The following is an 18,403-nucleotide window of genomic DNA, read 5'->3' on the forward strand; positions in this document are numbered from 1 at the left end:
ATGCAGATACTTTGCTTCTGCTCAAGTGTCACAAATGACCAACTTAGAAGCCAACGTTAAACTTTAATCACATCATCCTAATCATCTGGTTTGCACCTTGCTATGAAAGTGAAACATCCTGTTCTTGAACTCGCATCTGAAAGCCCTAAGGAGTGGGTGTGGGAGTCTCTACTGTTTTTCCAGAAAAACAGGAGAGTTCAAATGAATTTTCACTCCTCCCCCCCAAAAAACCCCAAATGGAAGCAGCCAAGAAATCCACATGCACTAACCCTCAAACACTAGGTCTCAGGATTAAGAGTGCAACTCACTGTGCTATTCCTCTGAACCTAAACTAAGTCTCTCTCTTCCCCACCCCCCATCCTCTTTAATCACCCCTAAGTAGTGGTGGGAGAGACCCATAGAATAGCTTCACAAGCAAAGGTCATCTTAAGCCAGTTAGCCACTGAAAATGAAGCGCCTGTGCTTTTGAAAGCAGGTACACAATGCTGGCTTCTCTGTGTGCTTGGGTGCAACATATGAAGTTCCACTGCTGGCTGTCTCCTGCCTAACAGGGTTCTGAGCATCCAGTCAAGTGCATTCAGGAGTCGTACATCAGGAATTCTGATGGGGCCAAAAAAAAAGTTAAATAAGATGGCCCTTCAGCACTACAGTTTTAGGATTCTATGAAGTTAAATATCCTTCTGTGTGAATATATACACATTAAGGTTTGTGTACGTACACACACACACACACACAACACACACACAGATATACATACATACATACCTTTAAAAGCAGTCAACTAAAAGTCATACTCAGAGCAGACCCAATGAAAACAGTGGAGTTAATGGGTCTACTCTGAGTAATGGCTAACACTGGATATCACTGAGTGTGTGTGCATGTGTCAGGTTTGGGGAATCTTTAAGACCAGGAGTACATTCCCATCTGGACAACCTGTATGTGTGACTGAAGATGGATGGATGGATGGATGGATGGATGGAGACACAGATATTTATAATATAGCAATTACAGTGGTACCTTGGTTTTTGAAGATAATCTGAAAACCAATGCGTGGCTTAATTCGAAAACCAATGCGTGGCTTCCGATTGGCTGCAGGAGCTTCCTTCACACAATCGGAAGCCGCAGAAGCCGTGTTGGACGTTCTGCTTCCAAAAAATGTTCACAAACTGGAACACTCATTGCCAGGTTTGCGGCGTTCGGGAGCCAAAACATCCAAGTACCAAGGTGTTTGACAACCAAGGTACGACTCTTTGTGTGTGTGTGTGTGTGTATATGTATGATATTTCTATGCATACAGAAGCAGAGATATAGTACTGAAGTCCCCACTTAACCTGTCCTTTTAACTGCTACAGTATGGAACACTAAGATTCATCTAATAAATAAATAGGGCCCCATCCTCTGACCTGACCAGGATGCTTGGGGGGGGGGGTGTTCTTCAATCCCTCAGCAATGAAGAGGCAGTGCTCAATGGACTCTCAAAGGGAGCCTTCTTAATTTTGGATTCGCATATTACGCTGTGGGAGCTTTAGCACACGTTATAGGTGTTATTCTTAAGGAAATCCATTCTTAAGGAAATCAGCCCTGAGTGCTCACTGGAAGGACAGATCCTGAAGCTGAGGCTCCAATACTTTGGCCACCTCATGAGAAGAGAAGACTCCCTGGAAAAGACCCTGATGTTGGGAAAGATGGAGGGCACAAGAAGAAGGGGACGGCAGAGGACGAGATGGTTGAACAGTGTTCTTGAAGCTACCAACATGAGTTTGACCCAACTGTGGGAGGCAGTGGAAGACAGGAGTGCCTGGCGTGCTCTGGTCCATGGGGTCACGAAGAGTCGGACACGACTAAACAACAACAACATAGGTGTCATAGCAGAGCCCTTGTGAATCTAGCGCAGACTGAACTCAAAACTGAATTATAAGGAGAAATCATTTTAACTTATGGTCACGAAAACTAGTTAAACTGTCATGTGCACACACTCACTTCTAAAAAGCGTTCCAGGTGTTGTGATGGTGGGTCCAGCGGTCTCAGAAGTTGAGGTCTTTCTTCCACTCGGAACCCACACAGCTAGCTATGCAACATTCTCAAATGAAATTTCTTTTATTTTCATTCTGTGTATATGTATATATAGCCAATGAAAACAATCTCAAGGACATCAAAAGCGCACACACGCAAAAGGCCCTCATTGAAATAACATAAAAGATCTAATATAAATCCATAAAAGCCAGGAAATTCAAAGATAAAGGAAGACTTTCATAGCTGGGAATTTCCCCCCCCAAATATATTAGACTGCAGCATAAATTCACTTCCCCTTCACATGGATGTCATCAAGGCATTCCAGACACAAAAGAATACTGTACATCCACCCTCAATGGAACACCCTTGAGTTAATGGATTTAAACCAGAGGCAAATGCAGTAGGATGCAATTACCAATTTTTCTAGCTGGCTATGAAATCATGTTTAAAATCATTCTACAACAGCCGCTTTCATCCTTTGCATCTCATTTCCCTTTGGCAGGATTTCCTTGTATGAGGACATTTTCAAATGACCAATTGCCAATGACCGTGATACCACACAGCAATATCACTCGCCAAATTATAATTTCACTGGAGAATCAAGAAGAATGTAACGCTCTGAACGTGAGTGCATGTATGCCTACTTTATAAACAATCAGATGTAATCACAATGCCCTCATAAGAACAGCTTTACTGAGCCAGACAGTGGATCATCGAGCCGAGTAATTTTTCCTTGCCAACAGTAGCCAGATCCAGATGTTTCAGGAAGTTACAACCTCCTGGGTATTATACAGAATAGTCTAGTGCTATCATTCACCCCCAATCACTGGAGGTTTAAGCTTTTAGGCACTCTCTAGGATTTTACCTCCTCTGATATAATGGAAATGAAAACTGCATGCCCACTATAGGTCAAATTATAGAGGGAGACGTGGGGCAGAAAATTTGTAGAGTGTTTAAAAAAATGAAGAAGCTTGTCCACAACTTTTCCATCAAATGTTCTATTAAGATTAGGTATTGGTATTAAAGGCATGCACTTGGTTCCTTATTAGATGCATTCTGTACAGCTCTTCCCTGTCTATAAAAAGAAGGGGAGAATGCTATTACTGTAAAGCTTGGCTGGCAACTTATGGCTGCCACTCTGAGAATGTGGGGCGGGGGGGGGGGGGCGGGGAGAGCAAATACTCAGCACCTGCTCTCTCCCTGTCATCATCCCTCAGTAGGTAAACTGATAAAACTGGGTTTGTGGTCTGTAATGATATATCATGTCCTCTGCTACTCTGCTTCCAAGCAATCAAGTTTGCATAAGGAATTTGCAGCACAGTGTTATGACACTGATGTACTTACTCCATTAATAGGCCATAAATCAGAGATGGAGAAGCTGGGGGGTTCCCTGTTGTGGTTGAACTACAACTCCCATCCAACCCTGACCATTGGTCACATTTTTTAAAATAAGGGAAGTAAGTAAAAAGGTAAAGCGGACCCCTGACCATTAGGTCCAGTCATGGCCGACTCCGGGGTTGCAGCGCTCAACTCGCTTTATTGGCCAAGGGAGCCGGCATACAGCTTCTGGGTCATGTGGCCAGCATGACTAAGCCGCTTCTGGCGAACCAGAGCAGCACACGGAAACGCCGTTTACCTTCCCACCAGAGCGGTACCTATTTATCTACTTGCACTTTGACGTGTTTTCAAACTGCTAGGTTGGCAGGAGCAGGGACCGAGCAATGGGAGCTCACCCCGTCGCAGGGATTCGAACTGCCGACCTTCTGATCAGCAAGCCCAAGTGGCTCAGTGGTTTAACCCACAGCACCACCCGCGTCCCTAGGGAAGTAAGTAGGTAGATGCATAAACATGATAGCTGACTTATCTTGCATTCCGAAACCCATGCTTATAGTTTATCTATTTTATAAAATATTTGATACAACACTATTTCATTAAAAAAAATCAAAGCAGTTTACAACAATAGTATGTAAAACCATACAATAAAAACCATATACAAAAGCTAAAATCAAATGCCAATTAAGTACTGTGGAAAGATGTATTCTCAATTGCTTGCATATCCCTGGCGGAATAGAAGAGTTCTCGGCAGGCATTTAGAAGGTGAAACAAAAGGCACCTGTTGAATTTCTGTTGGCAGAGCACTCCGTTGTATGACACTATTTCTTGTTGTTGTCAAATGAGCCTCGCCAACACTGGGAGGAACCAATGATGCTCCTCCGGATTGAGCTGGGATAGAAGGGTTCAGGTGATTCCTGAGATACCGTGGACCTAAGTTGTTCAGGGCTTTGTAAATTAATACAAATGCAAACTAATAACTTTGAAAATTTTTGCTTGCTACTGAAAATCGTTTGCGTAAGGAATATCTTTTAAAATATATATATATATTATTACTCGCAGAACTCAACTGGCCAGCACTGGTACCCTCTATTCTTGAAACAATGCTCTGGAGCTTGGAAGTGGAATCCACAACCAATTTCCCACTCCTATACTCAGACTAAGAAATCAGATCACAGTCGCTTTGGAACACTTCTTCCCAAACTTTTGCAAATGTACAGGAAGATCCTTTGATTGCCTCCTATGCAGACCAGCCAATGACTTCAGTATGAACTCTGAATGAAGCATGACCAGAATCAGGCCCATTCATTACAGGAAGAGCTCTGTTGCACCCAATTATTGTATAAATGCTTTAAACATTTAGGAATGCATGCTCCCCACAGCTGCTTCTTCTATTCAGGATTTGTAAAGCTTATGAGCTGATGGCAAGCTTTTATTTTCTTTTTCTATTTGTAAAAAAAAAGAAAAGTTCCCTTAACAGACAAATGTAAAAACAGGCCCCCAGGACAGATTTTGTCATCACCGACATGTCACAATACAGTATGAATGAGTTCTAAGCAAGCGCAAAGGAAACCTCAAGGATATGTTAGCACAAAGCAACGTTGTTAAGATCATAAAAGGAAAAATCCCATGTGTTTGTATTAGGACATGAAAAGGGTCCCCAGTTCATCTTGATGAGGCTAATTGATGCGACAGTCAAACTAGATTAAGATAACATATTGGATCAAGTCACCCTTTTTACGGCACACTGGAACTACAGGTTCCAGTCTGCCTTTCAAATGTGTGTAAGCTACTTAAACATAACAGATGCAAACTCCAGGCTGTCTCGCTGATCATTTTAGCACAGGTTGCCTCTTATTTCTCAGGGCCCAAAAGCAGCTGCAATAGCAGAGATCTGTGACTGGGTCTCCCATCTCTTTGGCAAAGAGCTGCCATAAGGGCTTGGGCTGGATCCCTGAATTATGATTTACCAGGATCAAGAAGAAATAAGTAACACTGTTACTGCATATATGAATACTCTATAATTATCAGATGCAATCACAACACCAGTACGGCTGGGCGATATATCAATATACCGTCCAAAACCAGTTTGAAGTCCATATTTGATATTGGTTTTATAATTCTCGAGCTGGCAATATATCATCAAGCATGGTGTGCGTGTGTGTCAGTACTCTCTATGCAAAAATCACAATGTGGGGAAAACTGTGAAGCCACTCAACGCTTCTCTCAAGTCCTGCAGTGCCTATTAATTCTGCCAGCTCAGCTCAGTCCTTGCCTCATGCCATAGACAGCAAATCACAAGAGCAGGAGAAAGCATGAAGCCAGTCAATGCCTCCATCCCTATTTCAAACATTGTGATATATTGGTATATTATGATGTTTAGCTGGTGATATAGCACAATGTTAAAAAAATCCAGATATTGCCCAGCCCTAAATATCAGCGGATCAGGACCATGGTGCTGTGTGAGGTGACCCATTCCCTCACTGCCATTTCCCCAAAGAAACTGCTCACCCACCAGCTGCTATTGGCCGAGCTATAGAAAAGTTACATGATTTAGAGCAGATAGAGGTTGACTGAATCAAGGGGTGGGATGGAGTGTGCAGGGAGGCATAGGCTCTGGCTGGGCTGCTGTAAAGGCATGCTGCTTTCTCTTCATAGTTCTGTCATAGACAGCATACTTTGCATCCAGAAGGTCCCAGATTCAGCCGCCAAGTATCTTGAGTTAGTTTGGTAAAGACTCTTGCCTGCAATCCAACAGTTGCTGCCTGTCAAAGTCGTTATAAGGCATGTTCCTACATTCCTTCCCTCGCCGCCATGGTTCAGCGGTTGGGAATGGTCAAGTAAGCCAGTCAGGCAATGGAAAAGTCTTTGTTCTCTCTGGATCTTTTTATATTTCCTCTGCCATATTGCAAAGTCAGGTAAAGGGTAAAGAGACTCCTGACCATTAGGTCCAGTCATGACTGACTCTGGGGTTGCGCGCTCATCTTGCTCTATAGGCCGAGGGAGCCGGCGTTTGTCTGCAGACAGCTTCCGGGTCATGTGGCCAGCATGACTAAGCCGCTTCTGGCAAACCAGAGCAGCGCACGGAAAAGCCGTTTACCTTCCCGCAGAAGAGGAACTATTTCTCTACTTGCAGTTTGACATGCTTTCGAACTACTAGGTTGGCAGGAGCAGGGACCAAGCAATGGGAGCTCATCCCGTCATGGGGATTCGAACCGCCGACCTTCTGATCGGCAAGTCCTAGGCTCTGTGGTTTAACCCACAGCGCCACCCGCATCCCATATTGCAAAGTGGCTGGCCACTTATAAGAGTGTGGAAAGAGAATCAGGTGGCAGTCCCTTGATTTAAGAGTCCAAAACCACCATTCAGAGGATCACTGAGACCAGACCAAACAATCATAGTGATTCCTGCCTTTTATAGTATCGTTCCAGATGAGAGGGACACCTTTCTGATTCTAGCTTTCACTACAGCATGGAACAGTTAGAATAGAACACACAACTCGGGGATACTGTCTTCCATGACATAAGACAGATAGACAAGACAGTTGCTACACTCCTTGCCTGTCAAAGAAGGCCCCATATGTCTGACAACAGCCTACTGCTAAATCTGGAGGGGGGGAACCAACCCCCACCCAGAAACAGGCCAAAACATTCCTGGGAACTTGATCGTGAAAACCTGCAAAAAAAGATCCAAACACGTGGGAATTACCTAACACACCGCCCTAAGCTGTTTTATATGTTATGTATTAACTAATTACACCCTATGTACCAGGGTGGCCTACAAATAAAATATCATTAAATCATCATACCTGGCTTGTAAAAAAAAAAGGTGGGGTATAAATATAATTTCCATGCAGGACATATGGCTTGTATACTATTAAAATTCAGCAGCCATGTTTTGTTAGATTACCAAAGAAATAAGCTGATAAAGTAGCATTTAATGCAAATATGCAACAACTGTTCAATCTCAGCCATACAGTGAACCTGCTCCACAAACACAGCAAATTCTTTTGTTAGCAACACTGGAAATTTCCAGAGGGAAAACAATGGACCATACATACGGTTATGTTCGTAACACCAGTGACTCCCTTTCACATCCAAGAGCATGAACAATGGTACCTCTACTGCTAATTTAAATGTATTCAAAAACTGTATCAGAGACTTCTCTACTATCAAAAAACTTATTATCGTTTGTGTAAGGTATCAAGAGCAGACTACAGAGATATTAGCAAAGAAGAAGAAGAAGAAGAAAAGTTTGGATTTGATATCCCGCCTTTCACTCCCTTTAAGGAGTCTCAAAGCGGCTCACATTCTCCTTTCCCTTCCTCTCCCACAACAAACACTCTGTGAGGTGAGTGGGGCTGAGAGACTTCAAAGAAGTGTGACTAGCCTAAGGTCACCCAGCAGCTGCGTGTGGAGGAGCGGGGAAGCGAACCCGGTTCACCAGATTACGAGACTACCGCTCTTAACCACTACACCATACTGGCTCATTTCTGATCCTTGCAGTTGTTACTTGGCTTTTTCAAAATCTGAGGCCAGCTACAAATAAATGAAAGGGAATACAGTGCAAGAAATATGAATAAAAACAGGTAGAGTTACCTAGGTCATACATAAAGTACTTTATTGGTGGTTTTTAAAAACCTCCATGTGTCGTAAAATTAGAAACCATCTCCTGGGAAATATGTTTTTCAGTTGCTATTGCTTAATAAGAGATGCCTGCTTTCATATACAGCATATCCAGTGCTACAAGGAAATAGAAGAGGGAGTTTCATTTTGGGTTTTCGTTTGGAGGAGGAAAATACACACAGTGCACATGCCTTTTATATGGGGCCCTCAGAACTCTATATAATGTGACACCATTAAAAGAGATATGCATATGCTTGCATTCTTCGCAACTAAACTCAGATTCCCCACGGGAGTAAGCGCAAGGGACTTGGAATCGCTCCCAAAGTATCGCATATAAAAATGGAATCATTATACACTTGTCAAAAGGTATATTTAGCCCCGAAGATAGTAAACGGCTTGCCTGACACCTCACTGAACTAGAAACAGAACCCAGGTATCGTGACTCATAATCCACTTTCCTAAACATAGACCACTCACATTTGGAAACTCTCAAGAGTGTCACAAATGCTGAGCCTACCTCACGAGAGGTATCTCCTCCACCAAGAACTAGATACGTCCATCACAGTGGAAATCAGACACTTGTTTTCAATAAATGGCACTTTACGGTACAATCATCAGCATGCTTACTCAAAAGTATGGCTCTCTGCATTCACTGGGACTTATTCACTAGTAAGCATGCTTGGGGTTGCAGTCTTAAAAGGCCTAATTAGCATGGTGTATGTCTTTCTGCTCATAATAAATCATAATCCGTTCACCCTTGTGAAAGGTTAATGCATGCATACAAACTTCTCATGATTACTGTACACTTGAAGGCAGGTAGCTGAAAGTGTGAATTCACCATTCAGAAGCATCGTTTGAGGTGATATGAATGTAATAGCAGTGGTATTAAATCTGTGACATGGGCTATTCATGCAAGTAAGTTATCAGTGGATGTTGACATCAAACAATTAATGACTGTCCTTGGTAATTACTGAAAGTGAGAACTGGCCACCAGTTCTGCTCCTAGGCGGGGGGTTTTAAATGGCTTCTGTTTTAATATATAGCCTTCTTGTCCCATAGAAAAATACCCAAACACCCAGCACAACTTTATTTTCTACCAGTGTGGCAATGACTTTTATACTTAACAAATGGAACTGAGGGGTCTTTTCTGCTATGGAGATTTGCTATTATGATTGCTAGCAAAAACGTACACTGCAGCACAGGTATGGTGGTTGAGACAGCAGCTTGTTCTCCCACTGACAAAATTTAGTGCAACCTTTGGTCCTAGCTCCCAACCAAAAGAAGTTGACAGAGGCTCTGACTTGTACATAAGGAAGATCTTCGTTCAGGCAAGTAATGGTGTGGGCTCAGCAGCACACACAGTGCTCAAGAGCCAAGATTCAGGAGTTCAGAAGCAAGGTAAGAGGTTCAGAACTGGAGAGAAGCAAGGAAGGTGTCCCAACAAGTTTTCTCACCCCTTCTGCCAAGCTTTTAAAGATGAGGTGTGGTGTGCTCACTCACAAGACTCTTTTGCCAAGCAGGAATGTTGAGCTTGCACACACACACACTCTACCAGGGTCTGCTCCCATCTGCAAAGGCAGCACCTGATTCTAGGAAACAAGCCTGCACCCTCCTGCTCAGTTACTCCCACCTCCTATTCAGCCTTCCCCATCAGTTATCAGAGCCCTCCCCAGCCTCCACTGAGGCTCTCTGGTCCGCCGGAGGGTCATAGGGGAGAGCCAGTATACATGCTTCTCCTTTCAAAGTGGTTGAAGTCATGGCAGAAAGGAGATACCCCCCTCCTCTTTCCTACAGTTTGCCCCAGCTCCCCAATTTTTTCTCTACCTCCTCTGTGTGGGCCTGACAATCGAAGCCCGATCCGGCGAACACTGCAGGGTTCATGACAATTGCTTATCCTTTTTTGTTTACAAAAGTCTATCAAATGCCACGTTCTCTGATGGTGCTGCATAATCATACAGTTGAATGGTCTAGCCTCCATGCTTCAACCATAGCAGCAAAAAGAAGAAAAAACACTACACAGTTGTGTGACCGACGTGTAACATGTCATTCAGATACTATTTTTTTTAAAACATAGCTCGTATCACTGCCGGGGCCATCATTCAGTGCTCTGAAAATTAAAGAATATTGGAAAAATGAGCCTGCTACAAATGCTACATTTATTGGGGAAATGTCTTAGTAGCGTACTGTGGCAAAAAAAATACAGTTCATGGATGGAGAAAATAGGTCAGAAAGTTCACAGGTCCCTTCAATCTCTGCCTACCTTCCCCTTCTTTTTGGTATGCACGTTACAAACCTCAGTGAGCATCTCTTCATATATGAGCTCCCTTGCAAATGGATATATTTTGATTAGAAGCTGCCTCTGTGTTCATTCCTTGTGGGAAGTTAAAACAGTCACAGCAAGAAACATGGCCTTTTCACCGATAGCCCTGAGTTAAAAGAACAACATTCTAGAAGGTGACGAGTGTTTGGATTTTAGAAAGAGACATAAAACCTACTTGTTTTCCAAGGCCTTGGGCTGAGAACTGATCTAACCACCTAATTATGAGCATGTTAGCACTTTTTTGTGTTCCTGCTTGTTTTAAAAGTGCTGTCTTTTTAAATTGAAATTATTATTTAATACAGACATATTTAATCCTCCTCTACCTGGAGTACATGGAGAGATGCAATAAAAATGTATTAATGTCCACATTAAAAAAAAAGTGTTCCATTATGGCTGCAAAATTAAGCAAATTGAGCTGAAAACACAGCCTGAAGTCAATGAAATTTACAGGTTAATTGCTTCAATTCACAGTTCTTTGTAAAGAGCCGTGGGGCAAAGAGCTTCCTATGTTCACTACTTTAAAAGACTGTACACAGCTTCTAAAGAGATGTTCATCTTTGACTGCGGGCAGAGAGAAGGAATGTCAAAGCCTGCTGCACTGACGGCTAGTCGTCATGCATGAATCCACTTCTGCAAGGATCACAGCATTAACCAATCCCGAGAGATGGGGATCCTATTTTTACCCTGCACCATACATATTGACTCACACAACTCATCTTCGGTATGGCAACCTGTGAACAGAAGCCTACTTCAGGCCACAGATCGCTTGGGGGAATCAGAGCCATTGGCTACGATCCGGCACACAGCTCCCACTAAAACCACTGGGCTCAAATCAAGTATCTGTGGAACCGTATTCCTGTCAGGATATGACAGCTGCCCACTATCTGTAATTTACGAAAACAACCGAATACATTTTTGTTTCAACTAGCTTTCTCGACCAGGTGCAAAGGTCATTCCGTGTTGTTTTTAAACCTACACCTGGTTGTTCTTGTACTTATTTTAGCTGGTTTAAGGATATATCTGTAAATCACACTGAAACCTATACGTGGAAGGCAATTTACAAATGTATTAATCATCTACGGAGATTGCCTGGATTGTGACTAATATGTCAGGCTTTGGGCAACAACAAATAATCGTTTGTATATTTGAAACTAAGATACCGATTCCAGATTTTGGTTTGTATTTGGGTCTCCCTGATCAAAGAATGCATGACACTGTGCTCTATGCTTATTCCAGTAGTCTTACTTTCACAGAATGCTTTTTAGGAGCAATATTATTTTATTGAAAAGATAAAGTAATTTACTACATGCTTCAGAATGCACTTTATGCCACTGTTATTATTATGACTACTACTACTATTCCAAGGTATCATACTGGTCCAATAAATTTAGTTACCATTTCAAAAAAAAACAACGAGAATCACCAGATGTAAAGTATATAAGTTGGAACTGGCAGGAAGACTTGGCTACCACAAGTTCTGCAGAGATCCGTTAGCTAATATATCTCTGCATGTACACATTGAAGGAAACAGGAGAAATAATACTTTACAGTTTGATGAACAACATATGACACAGAATCCTAGACTCACAAAAAGAAAGGCTTGCAAACTTATACAAAAAAAGTAAAAACGCAAAACTCAACCACATGTAATTTTGCACCTTCTACCCCACCTCAAATATCATAAAAAAACAAAAATCCCAGTGACCCCTATTATAAATAATAGAGTGGTTTAGAAGGAATGCTAACTGCAAATGCACCGGATTAAATACGAAAATAACTCCATTGCAATTTAAAGGTTTAAAGGAAATGTGTATGACAAACAGAGGTGGAGTGTAAAGTGAGGTGGGTTGTTAAAATGCAAAGGGCCATATGGCTTTGGGTAACATCCTCCTCCGTTAGTTTGTTTTTTACATCTCTTTCTACATGGCCCTCGACACAAGAGTTCTGCATGTGTGGTCCATTATATATCTAGAGATCCTTCCATAAAGCATTCACTTCAATGGAGGGAGCTATGCACACCTTTCGCAGGTATGGGTGTGTATCCCTTTAGATGCATCAGATCTCCCACATCCACAAATAATTACTAGATAAGGGTGATTAATAATAACAACACTAATTTATCATCTTCTGATAAAAATATATGACCATGAGTTTTAAAACTCTTTGATAGATTCAATAATATAACTCAGGGGTGGTTAACTCCTGGCCAGGGAACCTGAGCCAGCCCCTAAGCAAATTTTTCATCCTACCCTACCCCCCAAAAAACATTTTGGCATAAATGGTAAAAAGGAAAGATAACGTGGACATGGCACCAGGATGGGCAGAAACATATAAAGCACTCCTCCCAGTCTTGCACCTTGATAGTGAAGCAATTGCCTCCTCCACTGCTCATGAGGTCATCTGATGAACAGGGAAGGGATATCTGCATCCCCACCAGCAAATGGCGGAGAAGGCAACAGGCATCCCATGGGGCTGTGGGGCTTGGGTAAAGAGTGTTGGGTGGCAACACTCACTTTTGGACGCACCCGTCCCTGACGAGAAGACCCTGTGGGCTTAGGACACTGAGGTCCATAATCAAGGGTCTTCTGCAGGTTCCCTCACTGTGAGAAGTGAGGTTACAGGGAACCAGGCAGAGGGCCTTCTCAGTAGTGGTGTCTGCCCTGTGGAACGCCCTCCCATCAGATGTCAAGGAAATAAACAATGATGTGACTTTTAGAAGACATCTGAAGGCAGCCCTGTTTATGGAAGTTTTTTATGTTTGATGTTTTATTGTGTTTTTAATATTCTGTTAGGAGCTGCCCAGAGTGGCTGGGGAAACCCAGCCAGATGGGCAGGGTATAAATAAATTATTATTATTAGGTAGAGAGACCGGGCCTGTGTTGGCACCAGAAAGAGCAGCAGCCTGAGCAAAGGAAAGAAGAGAGCAGCGTATGGTCTTGTTCTCTGCATGTGTGACAGTGAATGTGCACCCTGCATGCTTCATGTGTTTGTTCTGTGCATGCCACACCACTGCTGCTTTAAGAGGTGCAAGGGGATATTTTCCAGCTCCTCCTCTTCCATCCAGGTGGCGGCCCTGGGAGGCACAACCTTACCTCAGATGCTGAGTTGGCCTAGCAAAGTGACCTGCATGTGCAAATCCGCTTCCCTCAGGCAGTGGTGGACTTGGGGCTCTCAAATTTCAGTGACACCCTCGGTGACACTAAAATTCGCTCCCCCTCCTTGCCACCTCTCGCTACATTCTATAGCATTGTTTTGGCTCCCCCAGCGATCGCACTGGTTGTGCTGCCCTAAAACTGCCTCTGCCTTAGGCCCGCCTTTTCCAGCTCTGAAGTGACCCAGAAAGGAGAAATAATATAAATCACTGAGGGAGTGGGTATAGGTTTCCTGCAATTGGAGCAGGGTGTTTTCCAGAAACTATGGGACATTCATGAAAGAGACAAAGGAGTTTTGTTTATTAACCTGCTTTTTGTATACACTGCGTTTGAATGTTATCCTCTTTCCTAATCACGTTTGGACTCCTGATAAACCCCACTCTTTAACCTTTGTAACTGAATTACTCAACAAACTACCTCAGTGTTCTGTTTCCCCTCCACCTCTCACTTTCAAAAAAAGGAAAAAAGGGAAGAGCTGAGGTTCATTCATGCTGATAAGACACAGATATCCCCTCCCAGCAAACAGTAGTAAAATGTGTCTTTGAGCAAACTCCCAAAGTCTAAAGGTAGGAAGCGGAGATAACTCCTCACCTGCCTTTAACTCTCAGCAAGGGTGCTGCAGGTTTTCATGAGTCCCATTCAAGAGGCCTCTAGTGAGCCCCTCTGCTCCCCTATAAATGCACATCAGGGTGGGAACTATGGCCCTCCAGATTTTTGTTGGACTGCAAGTACCATCTTCATTGACCAATGGCCATGCTGGTTGAGGGCAACGGGAGCTGGAGTCCAGCAACCTCTGCAAGCCCCAAGTTCCCCAATCCAGAATCTGCTCCTCACCAGTGCTGCTATGGGTCGCTGCTCTTCTCCTTCACTGCAGAACTTGCACAGGTCCCATCCCTTTCCATGACTCACTGCTATTGCCATGGTGTGGAGGGGAGTGGGTTCTGGCCAGGAGGCTCCAAGGACATGGAAGAGCAGTGATGGTGGCAGTGGGGAGAAGGAGTAGTACAGATACCTTGTCAGACACAGACTTTTTGCCCCTAGCCATTACAGGGGGTGGGGATATATATAGACCATACAAGGATAATGAGCATATATAGCCTGTCTCACGCCAGGGGTGGGAGGAGGTCATTCATCAAGGCAATTATAGGGAGCATGTGTGGCCGCCTTCTGTGCCACCTCTCTCCCCCTCCACTTCTGATGTGCTAACTCCAACCATCTCAGGCCTGGCATTAGCAATCTGTGCCCTCCACCCATTCACGGGCCCTGGAACATGCCTGCCGATGCCAACCTCTGATGATGGGGTCTGGTTCACTGGATTGAGGCAAACTGACCGCAGCCGTTTGTTAAACTAAAACGAAATAGCGGCCTTCTTTCTTTCTTTTTAAGGTTACCTTGCTGAATTCTTAAAAGAGGAAAATTTAATTTTATAAAAACTAAAAATGCAATACTTACCCATTTCCTGGGTCGGCCTCTTGGTCGTTTTTCTCCAGTAGCTTCTGCTTTCTGCAAAAAAAAAAAAAACCACACAAGATAAGTTCAAAAGTATTTGTAATTACGTTATATGATATTGTTAGGCAATTCTGGTAGGTTAGGTTTTTTTAAATATATAGTCAGTGCATACTTCCCACAACAGCATTCATTTTATTTATCTATTGATTAGATGAGAGGCACAAAGAAAAATCACTTTGTTATCTCTCTCTCCTATAGAGAAATGCTGCTCCCATCCTTTCGTAAAACAGACTGAGAACCTCTTTGTTTAAGGAAGGAAACTGCTTCTTTAAAAATGATAGACTATTCCACTGTGTTCTTGTGTCTAGACTATTGATAAGAATGTATGGAAAAGCAAATCAACATACTTGACAAAGACTATCCTTTGGACATATCTCTTTAAAGAACTTGCCTTTGTTTTGCAGGCCAAAACAAACTAAAAATGTTAGTAATGGCAGCTAACACAAAAGCCTGGGGCTTGGGGAGTCAGGAAGCATACGATCTGTCCCTGACTTGAATGCTGACTTCCCAGGGAAATTGGAGTGGACACTCAGAAACAGAGAATCCTTATTAATTAAATTATTACATCTTCCATCTGCCTCCTCACCCTTTCGATACATATATCTGGGCTGAGCAGTCATTCTAATTGACATCAGAGACCGAGTTAATAAAAGCAAGCGTGGCAGTTCTTTTTGACTAATTCTTTAATTTAAAAATGTGTCATCTTACGTGTAAACAGACATTTTATCTCCCCTGCACCTTCACAGATCCTTTGGCAGTTATGTGCATAAACCATTTTCTTAACTGCATGCAAAGCAGCTATAAATTAATATGGCTCGCTAAAAACACTCAACTATCCTATGTGTGATTGTTCATACGCAAGCCTAACCGACATCACTGCCTGCCTCTTCTAACTGAGTGTGTGCAAGAAGTATGTAGCTGAATTTTTATATAGCTAGAGTTAAAATACTATATACAGCGGTACCTCGGTTTTCAAGCGCCTTGGAAGCTGAAAGGTTCAGAATCCGAATGCCAAAAACCCAGAAGTAATTGCTTCTGTTTTCGAACGCACCTCGGAAGTCAATTTTTTTTCCTCCATTAACTGAGCCGACCACCCTTTGAGCCTCGGTTGTCAAACGTTTCAGAAGTTGAACTGTCTTCCGGAATGGATTACATTCGACAACCAAGGTACCATTGTATATACAAAGCATGTAATATGTATATAACTTTCCTTACATTAACATAATAGGGCATACAACATTCCTGTAAACCTAATATTAACTTTCCAGTATGAAGATAATGGGGGAAGGGGCTGAAAGACAGTGAGCAAGACAAGGCTGAGGAGTATTGCCTTGACTAAGTACACCTGAGAAATAAATAGATGAAGAAGAGTGTTATTTTCAGATGTTGTGCTTAGGGTTATAAAAATCATTACTGCTTAAGATAGTGTAAGGTAAAGGTAAAGGTACCCCTGCCCGTACGGGCCAGTCTTGACAGACTCTGGGGTTGTGCGCCCATCTCACTCAAGAGGCCGGGGGCCAGCGCTGTCCGGAGACACTTCCGGGTCACGTGGCCAGCGTGACATCGCTGCTCTGGCGAGCCAGAGCCGCACACGGAAACGCCGTTTACCTTCCCGCTGGTAAGCGGTCCCTATTTATCTACTTGCACCCGGAGGTGCTTTCGAACTGCTAGGTTGGCAGGCGCTGGGACCGAGCAGCGGGAGTGCACCCCGCCGCAGGGATTCGAACCACCGACCTTTCGATCGGCAAGTCCTAGGCGCTGAGGCTTTAACCCACAGCGCCACCTGCGTCCCACTATGATAAGATAGTGTACACCTCCTTAAATATGAGCAATCGGGAAAAGAATGGGCAAAGTTAGGTTACAGCTTTCAATAGCTTGCATCCATGTTGAAAAAGAAGGTTGAATCTGAGTAGCTCATACTCACGCACCATCTTGTCCAGAGGATTGAGGGTCCCCACGTGTGATGCCCTGCAACATCCTGATGTCGCTCGGGGAACCCTCTGAACATTAAAAAAATGCGGGACCCACAGTGTATTGGCCCCCAGGAGCCAGCAAACTTGCAGGAGACCCATTGAAAACAATTGCTCTACCGCTGACCATGATATAGTTCAGGGGAACCTCAACCCTGAGGGACAAATGTAGGCTTCCATGTCTCTCCATATGCCTGCTGCCACTCTCCAAGGCACACACCCTTCTCAACAGATCACATCCCCCACTGGCCCTGCTTCCAAATGTTTTTTCCTGGCGCGAGTGTGTCCCTGAATGTCTCACCACTTAGCAACAACTGTAGTTCAGCAGTATATAAACCGCATAAACAAAATAAAATTAAAATTAGATAAAAATCTGATAATGCCTCTTGCCTGTCTGGATAGAGGATAGAAGAGTGTGTAAGAATTGGCGTAATGTAAAAGAAGACGAAGTAGTAAGATTTACATGTCTTCTTCTAGCCACTTTTGCCACTGGAACGTGTTCCAGGAAGGAATGCCGTTCCCCATCCCAGCAGGGCTTTAAGAGGTTCCCTAAAAGGTGCCTTCATTTGATACAATCCGGAGTTAATAAATCAAAACGATAAATTTCAGAATAAAAAACTGGCTTGATTTTTTAAAAAATAGTTAAGATTTTTCTAAGTATAACAGTACATTGAGCCACTTTCAACTTAGTAGTTGTACCAGTGGAAACCAGCACAATGGGATTTTCCCCCACCCCTCCTCCCCCTGCATACCCCCCCCACGTCTGCTTTGGGTGAGGAAAACCCCACAGAACAATGTAAGAGGGGAAATTGTTCTGTATGGCAAGTATAAATACTTGCGCTGATGGAACAAATTCCTTAGTGCAAGGTTGAATTCCATCCATAGGATTTAATCTTGTTTCTCTTTTGGCTTCTGAGTCTTTCTGAGATATTCTGCAGTTACGTTTTCAAGATTTCCTCCAGAACTGGGAGATTTAGAAATTTCCTTTTACTCCCTTTACAGCTGTGATTAACACGGCTTTATCATACATCTCACCATTTTAGGCTTTAAGAAATCCCATCTAATCCCAGTAGTGCCTATGCCCTGTAATTAATAGTGTATGCATGTGTTTTCGTTTTTCCTTCGGGAATCTATCATCTTAATGTATCAGTTTACTTATTGGCAAATCTCTGTACATGACTATGCCATGTAAAGGGAACTCCACGCAAAGCTGGGAAAATACTGCCGTTGGTCCCTGCTACCCTCAAAGCAAATAAATGTAGCCAAATATCTCCACCATATCATCAAGGAGAAACGTGTGAAAATATAAAATTCACACTATTGTAGGGCAAAATTATCACTTCAAACTTGTTAAAAAGACAACTTCCTCTTTAATCTTTAAAGCGGTGAGTGTAAGATGAAACTTTATTGGGATAACGCATTAAAGAAGCCCTGGCTGCCTACAGAAGAGAACTTATCTGTGCTTTGGTTACAACCAAATTC

At 43.1% G+C, this 18,403-nt stretch overlaps 1 protein-coding gene across 2 annotated transcripts in view; it reads right to left on the reverse strand.

Moving 5' to 3' along the window:
• Positions 1-18,403, reverse strand: part of HMGA2 (high mobility group AT-hook 2) — a 136,900-nt gene that overhangs the window by 103,420 nt on the left and 15,077 nt on the right. For both annotated transcript variants that reach the window (XM_079994409.1, XM_079994410.1), the window contains exon 3: positions 14,895-14,945. In XM_079994409.1, the coding sequence (XP_079850535.1) occupies positions 14,895-14,945 (51 nt within the window). The remainder of the gene's footprint in view (positions 1-14,894; positions 14,946-18,403) is intronic.

Source organism: Podarcis cretensis (assembly GCF_951804945.1).
Source record: "Podarcis cretensis genome assembly, chromosome: 10".
Taxonomy (NCBI): domain Eukaryota; kingdom Metazoa; phylum Chordata; class Lepidosauria; order Squamata; family Lacertidae; genus Podarcis; species Podarcis cretensis.